The 18,250-nt window shown below is 33.6% G+C and overlaps 1 protein-coding gene across 2 annotated transcripts in view; it reads right to left on the bottom strand.

The window, feature by feature from the left end:
• Positions 1 to 18,250, bottom strand: part of SAMSN1 (SAM domain, SH3 domain and nuclear localization signals 1) — a 91,123-nt gene that overhangs the window by 22,688 nt on the left and 50,185 nt on the right. For both annotated transcript variants that reach the window (XM_008065618.1, XM_008065619.1), the window contains 2 exons: positions 4,565 to 4,636; positions 720 to 869 (listed from right to left, as the gene is read on the bottom strand). In XM_008065618.1, the coding sequence (XP_008063809.1) occupies positions 720 to 869; positions 4,565 to 4,636 (222 nt within the window). The remainder of the gene's footprint in view (positions 1 to 719; positions 870 to 4,564; positions 4,637 to 18,250) is intronic.

Below are 18,250 nucleotides of genomic sequence, written 5' to 3'. Positions count from 1 at the left end.
AGGCTGAGGTGAGTAGATTGCCTGAGCCAGAGGGTTCGAGACCTGCATGGGCAATTGGCGAGATCTCATCTCTACAATAATTCGAAAATTAGCTGGGCATGGCAGCGCTCGCCTGTAGTTCCAGATACTTGGCAGAAGGACCGCTGGAGCCCAGCAGGGCGAGGCTGCGGTGGCTGGGAGCGGCCACTGCACTCTAATCTATGCGACAGAGTGAGACTCCAACTCAAAAAAAAAAAAACAACAAAGAATAACTATGCCATTTTTAATAAATAATTCCAGGTTTTTGGGGGTCCCACCCATACAGTTACCATATAGCGAAGAGAAATTAAAAAATATTTTCACACAAAAAACTGAACACAAATATTTGTAGCAGCATTATTCATAATAACTGAAAAGTAGAAACAACTCAAATGCTCATCAACTGATAAATAGATAAATTAAATGTGATTTATCTATGAAATGAATATTTTTGGCAATAAAAAGAAAAAAGTACTGATGCTCCAACATTAATGACATATTGTTCTTCACATACTAGATACATGATCTTTCTCAGTCTTGATTTCTTCTAGTAAAATAGAAATAATAATACTTTCTTCCACCCAACTTCCAGGCATAATGACTGAGGGAGAAAATAGATGCTTTCATGTCTAGAAGAACCTGTCAAGTATTTTAAGAAAGATTTAATAGAAAAATTCAAATAATTATTAGAGTATATTTACCTTTTCCTCAGAAAGAGCTTTGATGTACTTTTTACCCACTTTTTTCTTCATTGTCCATGAAATAGCTCTCATTTTTTTACCCAAACCACCTCCATTATTTGAAGTTTTACTTTGTTCTCCACTTTCATTTATAAGATCACCTTCATGTACCTAGTTTAGAATTATATACAAAAAACAAATTAACAAAGCAATACAAAAACGTTGCTCTGAAAACATTATTAGAGAGAACTCAAATCTGTGGATTTTCAAAATTTCAAACAATCTTGGCATAATAACTAATTTCTAAAGTGGTCCTGGCCTGGTTGCTTGTGTTACAAACTTAGAAAGTAAAACTTATGTTGCAAGACCTAAGCCTCACATCTGAAATTCTATTACAGAATTTTGGCTATTTTTTAATAGCTATACTGAAGTACTATTTCATTCCCTCTTGTTCTTGGAATGAACAAAATGTGGTAAACACCAGGCATAAGAAGTGATTGTGTCTTCATAGAGGGGAGATATTTTATTGGAGGATTTAGAAACGCTGTATCCATTCTGAATGAGCATTAAAATAGCCTCTTGCCTTGGAAGGTTGAGGCAGAAGGATTGCCTAAGCCCAGTAGGTTGAGACTTCGGTGGCCATAAGCATGCCACTACACTCCAGTCTGGACGATAGAATGAGACTCCAACTTTAAAAAAAAAAAAAAAAAAGGAAAAAAAAATAGCCTCTTGCATCTTATGGAAATCGAGATAGTCATGGTTATTTTAAAGGAGTTTTGGTGTGAATTAAATTCACTGAGAAATTGTATCGTTTTCATCTTTGCATGCATGCACATTTCCCACTTTCTCAAACAACACTAAATATGAACCAGGTTCCAGTCATTAGTACAGAAATCATCATGTAATTCACATGCTGTACTTATCAAGTCTTGTTTGGACTGTTTCTGTCTGTGCTTAGGAATTTTGTTAAACCAATGACTTATCATCTAACTCAGAATAAAACACATTGTTCACAGCTGACAAGGCTCTATAACATAGCATAAAGTCATATTACATAATTAATATAGTATATAAATGTGATATATGCTATTTTATAGAATCTGTATAAAACAAAATATCCTCACCACCCACCCCTAACTACTTCTCAGGTCTCCCTTGTTCTCAAAATGTGGCCCTTCCACCAGCAGCATCAATCTCACTTGGGAAGTTTTGTGTGTTAACAAGCTCAAGTGATTCTGATAGATATTAAAGTTCAAAAACAACTGTAATAAAGTGTTGCCACGCTAGGCCCCTTGCTGTTTCTCTTTCAGGTTTTCATCAACGTTTGTACTTGCTTTTGCTATTGGCTTCCCCTAGCTACCCACAGATTTCTTCCTTCTATCATCCATATTTCTACTTACATATCATCTAATAGGAGAGCAGTTTTCTGATTGATCACTCTCTGCACTCGTCCATTCGTCTTGCTTGTTTACCCTGATTTATTCCTCTTCTAAGCACTTAACATTACCTGATAATATATATGTTTGTTCATTTAATTAGTCTACTTCTCCCACTATGATGCATGCTCCATGAGACCAGAGACTTGATGTGTCTTTTTTACTCTGAGTGTCTAGAATACTTCCAGGCACATAACTGGTACTCAATATTTTTGAATAAATAAAAATTATCATGAAACCATTTTTTTTTAAGCCATTTTTTTTTTCTAGGAGGACATATTTTGATTACACCTCAATACCCCATATTTACAAGAAAGGAAACTTGAAGGTTATCTAGTTTCGTACTGCCTACCATTTCTGAAAGGTGGACAGTCGGTCATTTACTAAATCTAAAAAAGAATGGGAAACTTCTCTTTAGTGAACTTGAATATTTTAATGTAAAAGTTTAACCACATAGTTAACATCATTATTAATCAATATTATATTTTGCTTCATATCTTGCCCCAAATTGCCTATGATAAATATGAATAGACAGTTAATTTAAACCCTCATTGCACTTTATTAATTTCTACATTCAAGGTTATAAAGGCAAAGATTCTTTGCTTAATTCAAGTGCCCTGAATAAAATATAATTTAGAAGCACTTTAAAAATTTAGAGTAGCATTTTCCTTCTTTCTACTTGAACTTCCTGTGTGTTCACTGTACAATTATTTTACTGACTAAAATAAATAAGAAAGTATGTTATTTTACTACTCCTTGTGTTAACTTACCATTATCTAAGCTTCAGAGAAAGTATCGCAGATATTTTTTCAGGTTTTTCAATCATTATCTACAGAAGCTTCAAAGAAGTAATCTCCATATCTTTTGTATGATAATATATTTCTATGCTATTCTCCACAGTATGAATCACATTTTTATTTAGATATTACTTATGGTTTTGTTGTTGTTGTTGCCTTTTAAAGATCTGTCTCCTCCTCTAGACTCCAAGCTTCATGAAGTAAGAATTTCCATCTGTTATTACTGTAATACTTTCTGAATGTCTAATGGAAATCTTGTCATAGAGTTATTTATTGAATGAATGCTGGATTTTTGAAAAATGTGTAAACTACTTTACATTCACTAAATTATTTCAGAAATTACTAAGCCACTATTATTAATTAACAAACTCAAATGAGTCTGATTTATCTTTTAAAGGTAAACTCTAGAATTGTAAACTAAATCACAGTAGAATACAGCTATGTATGATCGAGAGTTAACGATTTATGCAAGATGCCATATAAAAATAAAATTATATAAAGCTTTTTCTTTCTCTCTCTTCTGTCTCAAGATATGTGTATATATGTATATTATATGGTATTACTTACAATTATGTAAATGTTGACAGACCATATAGCTATATACAAGTTTATCCATAGATGAATACAAAGGGATACTGAATATATTCATGGATAGGAAGAGATATATTATACATACAAACATGCATATATATGGAGTCATGAAGATATTTATAAAGTAATAATACGTAATTTTATTTTTATGTTGTCCAGCATATCAATTACTGAAATAAAAATATCTTAAAGTACTACAGATAAATGCATCTGAAAAAAAATCTATTGACCTAGAAAAAAAATATAATATCTGTGAAGTTGCTGAATCAGGTTCAATAGTAAACATGTATTTTTCAGTTTTCTCAGCATACATCCCTTCTTTCTACTGTTTTATTTGTTGTTGTACCTTTCATTGAACACTTATCACATGTGACCCCTATTTTTTGGAACAGTGTGGCAAATTTTAGCTCAGAAGAGAGGATGAATTCTGTCTTTTTGTCATTTTTCACTCTGTAATTTAGAAGTAACTTTACTGAATGAAGCAAGCATATTTCTTTAATTGTAAAATAGAAATACTAATACTTCTATGTTACAGATAGGTAAAGTACTTAACATTATGCTTATTTTATGGCAAGTGTTCAATTAAATGTAGGTGTTGTTAACATCTTAATAAGCTACATTTAAAGTGTTCATAGTTTACAAATGTGTGCATGGTAGTCACCAGTGGAACATTCCAGTGTGTGCGTAGAAGTGTGAGAGTACAACTGAACAGTCAAAACAAATTTACAATCAAGCCACTTAGTCATTACTCAGTTAAAAGCAACTACAATTAACACAAACTTTGATATATCGCATTTTATGATAATTCTGGTTTTGGGGGGCTCCCCCCGTCATATAAGCTTCTTAGATAGATAGCTCCTTAACTCTTAATGCTCAGCATGGTACTAAGTATTAAATGTGTTCATTTATCACAAAAACATAGGTGAGGCTATGGTTTGAAAATGTATTTATTTTTCTTACTGTACTTTGCAAAAGTGATATTGTTATCATAATTTCATAATGCATTTATATAACATTCATAAAAATGGAATAAAATACTGACCTCAGTTGAATCATCTGGTTTTGATATGGAATTATTCCGAAAACGATCAAAATTCCCAAAACTGCTACTGCGCTATAAAATAAAAGAGAGAGAAAACTTAGAATTTGTGACTTTTACTGCCCAAAACTGATAAATATATTGGATTAACAAGTGCTATCTCTTGTAAATGCAGGTTTTAAAAAGCTCTTCTCTCTGAAATATCCAAAGGCTTTGGTGGTATAACTATTATTAACATTTTTATATTTACAGTTGATAAAATATCTTTCTATGTTCTATGGCATAATGTTAATTAAGCACTTTGGAGAAAAGTCTAGGTTCAATTATTTTAAATTTATGATATGAATTTTTTTTACTGGTGTTAATTCAGTAGCAGCTGAAGAATATGTGAATTCTAAACTGAGGGTCTTGAAATAAGCTAACCAATAGCTCATTTCCATGAGGTAATGGCATGTGCTACTAACCAAACAACCAACCAGTCAATAAACAAATAACAACAACAAAACACACAAATCAAAAACAAGCATCTAAGTAGATCCATCACTATGCCTCATATGATCAAGTTTGTTTAAAAACAAAATAAACATAAGCGCCTTTCCTAACACTAACTCTTGATAATTTGAAATTTTCTGCTGGATATCAGAAAGAGAAGGCACACACATAGATCTATTAGTAAATGAAAAGCAGCATTTAGGCATGCATGGTCTAAAGTTGGCAGTAAAACTGAACTTTTCCACGTTTAACATTGAATTACAATGAAACCTATGGGTCAATTTCATTCACGGGTTTTAAGAAAAAGCTCAATATATTAATAGAAGACTGTTGCCTTGAATAATTTTTGCTTACAAAGCTAAATTTTTACTATGCAACTCATTCTAGGCAGGTAATTATAAATATGCTGCAAAGTAAACAATTCTCTAAAGCACATATTACAATTCTTTAAAATCATTGAATAAAAAATGGATAGTTCCTCACTATTTAATTTTATTCATTGTTTGGGATAATGGACATTTAATGTCATATTCTCTGTGTGCTCACAAATCCCAAGAACATGTCCTTCCTAAAAATTTATTTCTCATTTTTAGTTTATCATTTTAAAAATAAGCTTAAGAAACAGAAAAAGAACTTGGTAATTTAAAAATTAATGGTAGTCAGCATTCTAAAACCTTGGGCAACAAGTCCTCACCTAATACCATCGACAGGTTCCTGAGAACTGGGACTTTTCAGCAAAAATAGATATAAGGAAACTCATTTTCCCATAGACTGATACAAGCAAGCGTTAACTTCCTATCGCATATTTCTGGACACAAAAACATTATGAAACTTCTAAATAAAGACCAAAGCACTTAATAATATTAAACATCAAAAAAATGTAAGCTATACATACATTTAAGAAACATGAATAAAAACAGGTAAAATAATTATTTGCCTGATTTTCCAGCTCAGGATTAAGGGTGATCTGAACATATCCCAGCTCAAGGTGCAAGGACAGAACCAGCCATGACAGGACGTCATCCCATCTCAAGGTGCAATCACACCTTCCCATCCCCTGTGCACACATGCGTGAGCGCGCGCACACGCACACACACACGCACACACACACACTCACTCACTCACTCATCCTGGGATATTTAGACGTGCCTGTTTACATAGCGTGCAAATCTTTGGGATGTGGGAAGAAATCCATGCAGACTCGGGAGAATGTGCAAACTCCACACAGACAGTGGCCCTGGCTAGGAATTTTTGTCTTGTTTTGTCTTGTATGTTTTTACAATTATATTGTTTAAGGACCTGCTCTAATGTCCTTCCAGAAACCACAGCCCATTTTAATTCAAGTCAGCTTCAAAAGTTCTTAGTCCTTAGAAGCACTCATACTCATGTCTTCCCACCAGCTATCTTTAAGAAATCCATGTTTCTCTTCTAAATGCACAGAAATAAAAAGATCTTGGTATTAACTTGATAGATGGTGTGACACAGAATATTGCTGCAAGGGTGATGGCTGTGTTAGACACAAATAACACCTTTTGCTGACTTGTCACTCCTGCTGAACAAGTCCTGGAGAGGAAGAAAAGGGCTGGGATGGAGATACACACTGGAAAATACAAAAGTCTTCTCATACAGCACTTACTCACCTAGAGTAACTTCCCAGAAGATTAATCACTCCAACTTGCCTAGTAGGCATTTCCTTCCCACCATCATTGCTCAGTGATCACAGAAAGGAATTGAGTATTGTGCTGCTTGTCAACAATCTGAACAAAGGTCAATCTATTATTCTCTTATATATCTAAAACATTCTATGGCTAGTTTTGGAGCCTAAATTCAGTCTGCCTCCTACCTGTTAAATATTTATAAGAGATAGGGCATGATTTTCACTACTGGATAATGAGTCCTGTTGCCCAGGAGGGCACAGAATAGAAGAATAGACTCACTTCAGCATTTATCTACACTATCTTTTTCCATTAAGTAATCAATAGTTACCACCTTTAAAATTAATTCTCCTCACCCCCCCCCACATTATGTCACTAAAGAAGAGCAGATTTGAAAGTAGTGCTTTGAGAAGGATACAGGACTATTACTTAGGGTTTTGTCAGACATCTTATTGCTAATCATTCAATAACTTTAAGCCAGAGGTGCATCTCAGTAATCCATGTTAAGACACCCTTAAGAAACAGAACTAAGTAGTTTTTTCATTTAAATATTTTCATTACTCTCTATTTTAAAGGTCAGTGACTTTCTGAAATAGTTTCATAATATATAGTCTATGCCTTATGATGAGAAGGAGCTAATATCTAGTATGACATGGGGACAATGAACAAATTTTTAACTTCTACACCTGTCAAGTTTTTTAATAATAAGGAGAATCACATGGAAGCAAAGCCTGCTTCCTAGATAATAATCCTTAATAAATGAGAATGTGTTTGAATATTGATTACTTTGCATTATATAATTGAGTGGATTATATTTAGTAAATATTACCTTGTAATAGAAGCTTCCATCAAGACAAAGTTACTATATAAACAAATAATTGTTAATAGGAAAAGTTGCTTAAATAAAAATGTAATTCATAGTTTAGATAATTCTTTTTCTGTTGACATTAGATCATACTTAGTCTTTAAACTTTATATAAATGTGTATAATCTTTCCTTATGCAATTAAAAATGTACTCATAATGGCACAATACCAATGAAGGGACATTTGGCAGTATCTAGCAAAATTATATATATATATTTGCCCTTTGTCTCAGGAATTTTATTTCTAGATCTCTTTACCAGTGACACATTTGACATGAATTAATTTACACATCCACATTCAGTGTAGCACTTTTATATTATAAAAATACTGTAAAGTCTAATGTTCATCAGGAGAATATTAATTGAATAATATATGATAAATCCACACAATGGAAATGTATGCAGCTGTGAAAAAAAAAGAACTATTATTTTAAAATGCAATGGAATGATCTCTACAATGCAGTGTAAGACAAGCAAAATAGAGAAATGTGGAAGATATTGAAATGCATCTAGCATCAAAATTAATAAGTTCATAAGGATGCTAACAAGAAAAATTTAGTGGTTACCTTAGTAAATGTTATAATTATATTCTGAAAACTGACAAATGAAGGGAAAACTTAAACATTTAATCTATCTTTCCTATATGAAATATAATTCAGAATAGCTAAATAGTTGAGGGAAAATTATTCTCCATATGTGTCCACTCAACCTAATTTATTTAAAATGATGAAATTTTAAAATATCATTTTGCAAACCCCAAAGGCAATATTAGATCTAGACAATGATCATCAATGACCACTAAGTCACACGAAGGGAGATAATCAAAATATGTGCTTTGTGATGAAAGCACCGAATACACTAACAAAATGTTCTGTAAAAAAAAAACCAAAAGGAAGGAAGAACAGTTTATTCTGTGTCTAACTACCAGATTTCAGGAAACAAAGTGAGAGAAGAGTATATCAAATGATACCAGGAAGATGCAGTCAATCAGAAAAAAATCCAGACAACAAGAAACTACCGGACAAAAGCCCAGTTTCTTCAGCTATTCAGTAGAAAGAAATAAAAGAGATAAAGTACAAATTAAGAGCCTTAAGTGTTATATCACCAAATACAATCCATGAATTTTGTTTAGTTATAGATTAAATAAACCATTGTATCAAAAAAAACCACAAAAACCAAGAGACAAATGAGAAAATTTTGAAAATGACTCTCTACTTGACAATATTAAGGAGGTAATGGTTTTTTAAAAATTTATAATTTGAAATAATCAATGAGGGGTCACAAGTGTGTGAGCACAAAGAAGAAAGACAACTGGCTATTATTTACTGATTAGCTGGGTACATGGGAGTAGAGCTCATTACTCTCTACTTTTACATATGCTTGAAATTTTCCATAATATAATGTTAGTTTAAAAAAAGAAATATTTTTATATAACAGCTAAGAGATAATTTATAAAGAATTAATCTCCTCCTAACTTTATTAAGGAAACACCTTGTAAAGTTGTCATAATATAGCTTAGATCATAGTTGTTTGGAAGTACAGATATTGAAAGAGAAAATAAAGTTGTGTTTCCTAAATTCATTTTAGTACAGCTAATTTTCAGATGGAAATGTAGTTTTTGGATTGCCTTTTTGAAAAATATCTGCAATTACATGATGCAGATTAATTTCTTCCACACAGTGCACTTGGCTTCCACAAAAATAGTGCTGAACAAGGGTCAACTGGGGCGTTTGGACACATTTGTGTATATGTATTTCTATACAATGCAATGAGTAATATAAAATAACTTGAGAGGAATCTTTTTTATTAGTCACCTCTCTTCTCTGGGTTTGAGTAACAATTCCAATTATTACAAAATGTCATTTCGTGACATAAAGCTGGCATTGTTCTTAGAAATCATCCAGATCTTCTCAGTAAGGAAACTGTTGTAGAAACCAGAAATCGCAGAAAGATTCCCTTTTAAAAATTCTCCTTGATATATTCTTTGAAGAAATTTGCTATCTGAGCAGAATAAAAAGTATAGCAAAGTTAGCTTAATAGAAAGAATGAAACTAGGTAGGTTTCCTAAAGCAATGGCCAGCCTGTATTTACCAACATGAAGAAAAATTAGGGGATTTCCTTTTGGAAATATGAGTTAAGCTTTTGACCAAACCAGAATTTTACCCTTATGTTCTTTCTTAACCAGTCACCAACTTTTGAGATCTTGAGATAAAATCTCATCTCCAGCAAGACTTAATATTTGGGTAAGGCACTAGTGAAAAAGATTTATAGTCTGTCTCAAAGGATGTTTGCCCATATGCGAGGCAAACAACTGAAGTATTTGAAAATACACTAGCAAATTAAAAAATACACACTCTACCAATGAGTTCTCACCTCTTCTAAATATTGTACAAGGAATGTTGGTTAGTAATACACTCTTGATAATCAGAATTCCACTTCAGCACACTTTTGTATGAATATTCTATTATAATGAAAAGCTAAATCTCAGTAAGCTTGTCAGCTTTTATCCAAAGGCATTTGAGGATTTAATTGTTCCAACTAACTCAGGTACTGAGATCTTTTGAAGAGTGTGAAACAAATTTAACTCACTTAAAATAATCGGTTAGTATTAAATATTAATTAGATAATTAATATTAAAAATATTTAATATTAAATAATTAAATTTTAAATAATTGCCATATCATGTGGTACCAGTGGAAGGCGTTGTTATGGAGCATCAGGAAACTGAAGGCTAAAAGACCTGTAAACCACCACTTTCAACTCTAACAATTTAACCTTGGATAAAGACAGCCCGAAGCTCAGACATATAATATTAAATATTTTCAATGTACATCGGGACTCCAAGAACAAAAATCAGTCTACTCAATCTCTTTGCTTCAGTATCTTTTCTATCAACTGTAAAACATCTTTAAAATGAGATTCTGATTCCACCAAAGTTTAAATTTTGTCAGAATTTCCATGTTAACACTTTACTTTCAGAAATTGATGTGACACTAGAAACGTTTTCTGTAGATTGAAACTGTCTCAAAGATTACACAAAAGAAAGAGACTAGAACAAAAGAAAAAAAAAGAAAAAGAAAAAGGAAAAATAAATCAATGCAAAATGACCCCTAACCTCTAAAACTGGTTATTTATATAAGCCTATTTAATGTCACAAAACAAGCTTAATGAGTAAAAAAAAGACTCAAATATTTAAAATTCTCGATTGCACCTCTGCATAATTTGCAACCATCTATCATTATTTATTTATATTGCTTCCATAGACTGGAAGTTATACTGCATTTTAGGAATTAAATAGAATTTATAATATTCTATTTTAGTTGAAAGGAGTTATTTAAAATATTTTTGATATGTTTTAAATATTTTTTCAGGTAAAAAGCATAATGTAGCAAAGTTGTCACTTGTTATCAACAATTCTTTTAAAAGTCTTGTGGAACAAAAAAGCAACGAAAAGGTCTTAAAGATGTGACCGTGATCATGCTAACCTGTTTTCCCTATCGTAAAATTTCTGCTTGGCCTACTCTCTCCTTCATTATTGTATTACTGTATGCTTGCTAATCCTTTTCTAACCACTGAACTCATGAGCAATTACATTAAATGGCACCTCTTAGAATTCTTTCATGGCCGGGCTCAGTGGCTCAGCCTGTAATCCCGCGCCTTTGAGAGGCTGAGGTGAGTGGATTGCCTGGCCCGCGGGTTCGAGACCCGCCTGGGCAGCGAGACCTCATCTCTACAATAAATCAAAAAATCAGCTGGGCGTGGTTCTGCACGCCTGTAGTTTCGGCTACTTGGAAGGCTGAGGCGGAAGGATCGCCGGAGCCCAGCAGGTCGAGGCTGCGGTGGCCGGGAGCAGCCACTGCACTCCAGTCTGGGCGACAGAGTGAGACTCCAACTCAAAAAAAAAAAAAAAAAAAAGAATTCTTTCATGATGCCAACACTTGGTTGAAATCTTCAAGAATATCTCCAGGGAACCCACTTTCATAACTGCCCTAGCCCATAGTCTCTCTCTGCCTGCCTTTGGGCTGGAAGGCAGGTGTGCTATCCAAAGGCTCTCCCTGCTTATGTCCTACTGCCCCTGAAGGTCTGTTCTGGCCTTACCTCTGAACCCTTCACCTGCACTGTTGGAAACTTGTATTTGCTCACTGTTCTCTTCGGGGAGTTTGGAAACATGATGCAAAAGGTAATTCATCACAAACACACACTCTTCCAGCTTCCACATTTGTTCAATTCTATCTCCAAAGCTTTATTGTAGGCATTATTATTTTATTACTTCTACTCAAATATGTGGCAGTACAATTTTCAGCTCTTTCTTCCTGCTGCACCAGTCATCTAACATCACTCCACTGGACTCATTTTCCTAAAGTATCAGTTCTGATTATCTCATGCTTCTCAAAATGGAAGGCTTGCTTGCTGGCTCCACTTTGCTGTGCAGTTGCTGGGAGCTTGCTGTGTGCCAAACTCCGCGCCAAGCTATTTATTTATAACTATTTCATTAAATAAACACAATCCCCCTCTGAGTTAGGTGCAATTTCTCCAGTTTGTAGATTGGGGGAACTGAGACACAGAGTGTTAAATAGCACTTTCTTGTTCAACAAAATAAAGCTCAGTCTGTAACAAATTTGTGATTCCCCATAGTGTCAAGCAACGGTAGTCAATCTGATCCAGCAGAACTTCTAAGATTTCTTGCTGGCCAGTGTGGACACATTCATTTATATCTGTAAGCTGTTGCTCATACTGATTTTAGTTCAAGGAATGTTGGTCTTCTTCTATCTACTCAAACCCAGCAAATTCTTCAAGGGCAGGATCAATTCCCACCTTATTAAACTATTTGCTGATGCCATTTTAGAGAATTACTTTAGTGGACATTGATTGACCCTGTTCTTAAGTGCTGTAGCACCGATGGAAAAAAAATATCCTACAATTGTGAGGCTTTGGAATATCACAGCAGATGACAAATCCCACTTACTCTTCAAGTTAAATGTCAAATAGTGTACATTTTACAGATATTCAAAAGCAAATTATAAACATAATGCTACAACTAATGAAAAAAATGTGATGATATTCAATGAAAGAACATAAGGCTTTGCATCATTCAATATAACACAAATACACCAAGTGGCTTCTATGGCTAAACCCTGTACTTGGAGTAAGAGCTGTCTATATGAATAAGACAAGAATCTCTCTTAGAGTAATTTATATCCTATTCGTGCCGTCAACCAAATTATTTCAATCCATATGAGTTAAATAGATTCATGTTCAAATAAAAGGCATACAAATATAGAAGCAATTCCTATGAGTAGATTCTATTTTTACACAAAGTTAAAAGGTATAGTAGATATTAACTTAGAAATTTTTACTCATTCATTTACAAAACATATTTTTATTGACTACTTAGTCAGACATTTTGTGTGCCTATGCCTATACCTATATGATTTATAGCATGTCTGCAGAATGCTACATTAAAATGATCACAGATTTTGGAAGTGAAATTTAGCTGAAATCAATACTATGTGATTTTGTTTAACCATTTCCCAAAATTAGCAAATTTGTGTAGTTGTTGACTTGGAGACTCTTTATAAATCACCAGATCCAAAGATTGTGGTTGCTGAAAATATGGTAAAAGAATAAAAATGTATTGGAACATACACTGTATATAAAGAAAATCACTGGATGACAACAATGTGTCATTAGTTAATACTATTCTCTCCCAAACATTCATGGAAGAGAAAGAAACACTGTCTCTAGGGAATATAATAATTTTGGTCACTAGAAAACTGTTTTGTATTTGGAACAGGAATGTTTTACTAGAATTTTTCATTGTTTGGATAAACTACCCTTTGAAACTAAAATTGGTATGTTTTCAATTCATGCACCAGCATGGATAGTTGATTAAAAACTTCATGGAGAGCTGTATTGAGAAGGGTTCTGAAGCCATTTTCAGAATAAAAGAGGTCATGATTTACCATGTACACACTGTTACAGATCATAGTGAGTGTTTGGGGGAAGGTGGTGGGAAAAGAAATGAAAAATTATGGGAAATGTGTTGCATGCATTTGCCATCCCAAAGAAATTTTCCTGAGCAAATTTTGCTTTACCAATTGTGTTTCCTAGGTACCTTGATACAGAGAAGGCAGTACAAAGAATGGAAGATTCAAATTGCCAATATACAAAAAATATATATCGTCCTCTAATAAATTTACTAACTTATTTTCTGTGGTGTGCATATTTGACTTTTTCTATTTGTAATAAAATATTAAACAACATTCTAACTGCTCATGTCATTATCATTTATTTGAATCCTATGGCCAAATGTCAAAAACAAATAATTCTGTATAAATAATATTTCTATATAGGATATGACTAATAAGCATATGTTAATATTGAGGATTATAGTAAAAGAAAGCAATTATTATTTAAAAGAAGAAAAACTGAAAATACTGATTACAACTGACTTTACTACACTAACCATAAACTTAATCATCAAACTTATTCTGGCTTTCCTAATAAGTATCTGTTTCTTCTATTTGATCAACCTATGAATGAAATTATATTAGATGCATAGTGTCATTAATCTAAAAAATAAACTATTAAAAGCATAAAAGGGAAATTATATCTATTCAAGTTTATTATCAAAGGAGTTTTAAAAAACAAGAGCAATTTATTATCAGCTAAGTTAAATCTCTTTCAGGGCCTTAGAGGTAAGTTTTTTTTTTTTTTTCTGCCAGGGGTTGCGGGGGTCACATAACATCAATAAGGGTAACTGATCTCAAATCAGGCAAAGTGAAGGCCAAAGGGATGCCCAAACTCCACCTGTACGATGACTACTTGTATACCTAATCCTGAATTGTACCCCATGTCTTTAAAATAGAAAAAAGTGTTAAATCCTTTTTTCTTTCCAATTATCAGTGAGAGAAAAAAATCTTGCAATTTTTTCAACATTATATAAGAATGTACAGTACTTTAAAGCCTAAGGCATGTTTAAACATCATATGTATTAGTTGATTATGTTGACTCAAACTTTAGTTTCCTAGGCAATTTCCAAACAACTTAAACAGTCTCATGTTTATACTACTAAATCCAGTCACTGTAGTTTTAAAATAAAATTATCATAAAGAGACAAAAATTTATAGTACCTATTATTTTGAAATCATTGCTAAATAAAAGTGTAAACATTAAGTTAGGAAAAATTAAAATCCATTTAATAAACTTTCCCATCAAATTATTTGAAACAAAAACTCCATGTTACTTCCATTAGCCTTAAAAGCCCTCTGCATTTGCTCAGTCTTTGGGTACATAGTAACCTTTCTAAAGGTCTCCCAAGGGATATTTTAGTCACGCGGTGATCTCCTTGAACACAAGTAGTGACAAACAATAAGCTAATTCTTAAAAAGTTTTTTTTAAAGTCATTTTTACTACTTTTAAATGAGTGTGTTTGATGCACGATTTTGGTCCCTCTGATTAATGGTCACCACCAGCCCAGCTTCTGGCGGTGTAATGTTTCCGTGAGCTTCCCTCCAGCAGAGCTCGACCATTAATCCAGTGGCATATGTCAGCTCAGCAGAGCAAGGTCACTTTTCTGCTTCAAGGGGAACCTTTTTGAAAATAATAAAACTGACAGAAAGTTCCTTTTTGCATGCTTTATGCCACCTGAGGTTGAGTGCTGCAGTTAATATCATAAAGCTTATAAACATTCCCGTCTCAAGTAGCACCTGCTGCCGCTAGTTTTAGGAATTTAAATGTTTTCTTCTTTGTAAGAACAGACATGTTTATGTGGGGCAAATATATAGGGTGTTCAATTCCATACAGGAAAAGAGTAGGTGAAGAAAAAAAGTAGTAGTAAGTTCATTTTAGGATATTCAAAAGAGACGATTATGCTCTATAATTTCCACATTGTCGGTTACATTTACTTTTCTTTCAGCAAATTTGGATTTGGCTGTATGAATCTTTCACTCTACCAATGGGTTAATAGTGGAGTTGAAGTGTAATAGCAATGGTAGAAATGAACTCCGCTTATAATTAATTGACCTATAATGTAATGTCCAATACGTGTAGAATGTTTGTCGTTGAAGAAATCATATTTTTAAAATTACAAATGTTTGTTTTATTAGTAATGGCTGTTTTACATTGATAAATAAATATAATGAGATATTCATAATTTAAAGAAACTTGAAATTTTTGGATGCCCTAACTCAAGTCAATCAAGTAAAAGATAACAAAAGTGAAGATGATAGCTACGCAACAACTAACAACATAAAGAAAATATAACCATAAGTATTACATAATTTATATATTTAATTATATATTTTATTATTTTTATTTACTTCATTTTAAAAAATCAGCTGCATGGCTGTAACCATGTAAAATATTCAGGGAAAAAAACCAGAAAATTTCAATTTGCTCTTTTTAATCAAATATTGAGACTAATGTCATATCACTATGTATTATAAAATATAATTTCATACAATGTGAATCTGCCTCAAATCTTATTATAGGAATTGAAGCTATTAAAATTATGAAAATATAATAAAGAAGCTTTATTATTTACTCGTATTCATTTTACTAATGTAGAGAAAAGATACCCGGAAATGAGGTAGGTTGGCAACTCAGGTCAATCCTTCTGTAAAGTCAATAACTTAGTCAGGTCTCAAGTCTCTCTGTCTAGTATCAGGCCCTCACCTCAATAGGTATAGGAACTTTATTTTTCAAGCTTGCAGAAATATACTACCTCAGGGTGACTGACTCATAAACCAAACTGATAGCATATCAAAACTGCCAATACCAAACAAGTATTAATTTGCTATGAGGAATTCATCTGTCAAGAAAAATCCATTTTTCTGTTGACTAATCACAACATTGTTTCCTCTGGAAGAAACACTACATGGGACACCAGATTATTGCTGGAAGTTTGTTTGATGGGTGCAGTGAAGTCAATTAGGTGGTATTAAGGCCAGAGATTCTTGTAATAGCCTGAAGTCCATATCTCACCTGAGTAAACAAGTTTGCCCAGACCAATGGAATATTTACCGCAGCTATTTTGTATTGTTCTGCAGACACAGTGGCAAATTTCTACTCTCCCACACATTTCTAGGCTGTCTGTAAAACAACACTCTTGCTAACATTTTTTTTCCTTCAGACAGATTACATTAAGATGCTTTATTCTAGGAATACATTTTTTTTTTGATGTAGGTGTTGCCCAGATCTTTATCAGTGAACCCACCTACAAACCATCTTCTGAAATAGATTGCTTCTGTAAATGACTAGTATTATCCATTAGTCATTCCACACTCATTGTACGTATATTGAAAAATCACTACTACGTCCTATAGTATAAATGTTTTTGGTTGTAGCCAAAGTATGATAGAAAGCACACAGAGTCTGAAAGTCAAACAGAATGAGTTCAATCCCTCTTGAACCCCAAACAAAAATCTCAGGGATGTAAATATGAATAAAACACATTCTCTGTTCTTGGTGATGAATCTAGTTGGGATGACATATTGATATGTACTGGTTTTTTTGTTGTTTTGGGTTTTTTTTTTTTTTTACAGTAGAATTATAAAACAAGCACTATGAAAATAGAAAGGAGTAGTTATTAGTAAAACATGAAACCCACCATGTTGGACCTATCGAAGCTGGACTGGATAAAAAAAAAGCGGTACATATACACAATGGGATAATATGCAGCCATAAAGAAGGACAAACAAATGGACTTCGCAATAACTTGGGTGGATTTAGAGTTTGTCATACTCAGTGATCTATTACAGAAACAAAGAACAGAGTACCATATGTTCTCAGTCAAAAGCAGAGTTTGAACAATTATCATAAAACTATAAGAAAGGGATTGGCAGTAGTGGGAAACTGCTAGGGGAGGGAAGATGGGATTGGCAGTTGAGAGAAACTGCCAGGGGAGGGAAGGGCACACCTTAACAACAAGGGTAGCTGCATGATGAATGTTTGTATATGTAACCCTGAATTGTACCCCACATCTTTAAAAAAAAAAAAGGGAGTGATTAGTAAGTGGACATGTACTATGGGCTAGGAAATTTACATATGGTAATTAACTTTATTCTCACATCAACTCTATGTGATATGCTTTAAGAGACTTTCCCTTTTATAGATTACCACCACTGAGGTTTGAGAAGTTTAACAAAATGTTGAAAGCCTCCTGGTTAAGAAATATCAACACAGTTCCTTCAAACTCATGTCTATAAGACTTTAATTCACACTGCCTACTGCTCAACCATACTGACTCTAATACACTCCCTTGGAACAATCAGTTGAGGCTTTCTTGAGGGGTTCACAGTCCAGCCAGAAGTTCAAATAGAAAGAGTTGGGAAAAAATGTGCAAAGCATTCTAGGATAAAGAAAACACAGACAAAAATATGAGAGTGTAGCCGGGCTCGGTGGCTTAGCCTGTAATCCTGCGCCTTTGGGAGGCTGAGGTGAGAGGATTGCCTGAGCCCGCGGGTTCAAGACCCGCCTGGGCAGGCGAGACCTCATCTCTACAATAAAATCAAAAAATCAGCCGGGCGTGGTAGCGGGCGCCTGTAATTCCGGCTACTCAGAAGGCTGAGGCGGAAGGATCGCCGGAGTCCAGCAGGTCGAGGCTGCGGTGGCCGGGAGCAGCCACTGTACTCCAGTCTGGGCGACAGAGTAAGACTCCAACTCAAAAAAAAAAAAA

The sequence above is a fragment of the Carlito syrichta genome, unplaced genomic scaffold, assembly GCF_000164805.1.
Source record: "Carlito syrichta isolate Samal-C Ts95f unplaced genomic scaffold, Tarsius_syrichta-2.0.1 Scaffold308688, whole genome shotgun sequence".
Taxonomy (NCBI): domain Eukaryota; kingdom Metazoa; phylum Chordata; class Mammalia; order Primates; family Tarsiidae; genus Carlito; species Carlito syrichta.
The sequence above is the reverse complement of the archived record's forward strand: the minus strand, read 5'-3'. Positions and strand labels throughout refer to the sequence as shown.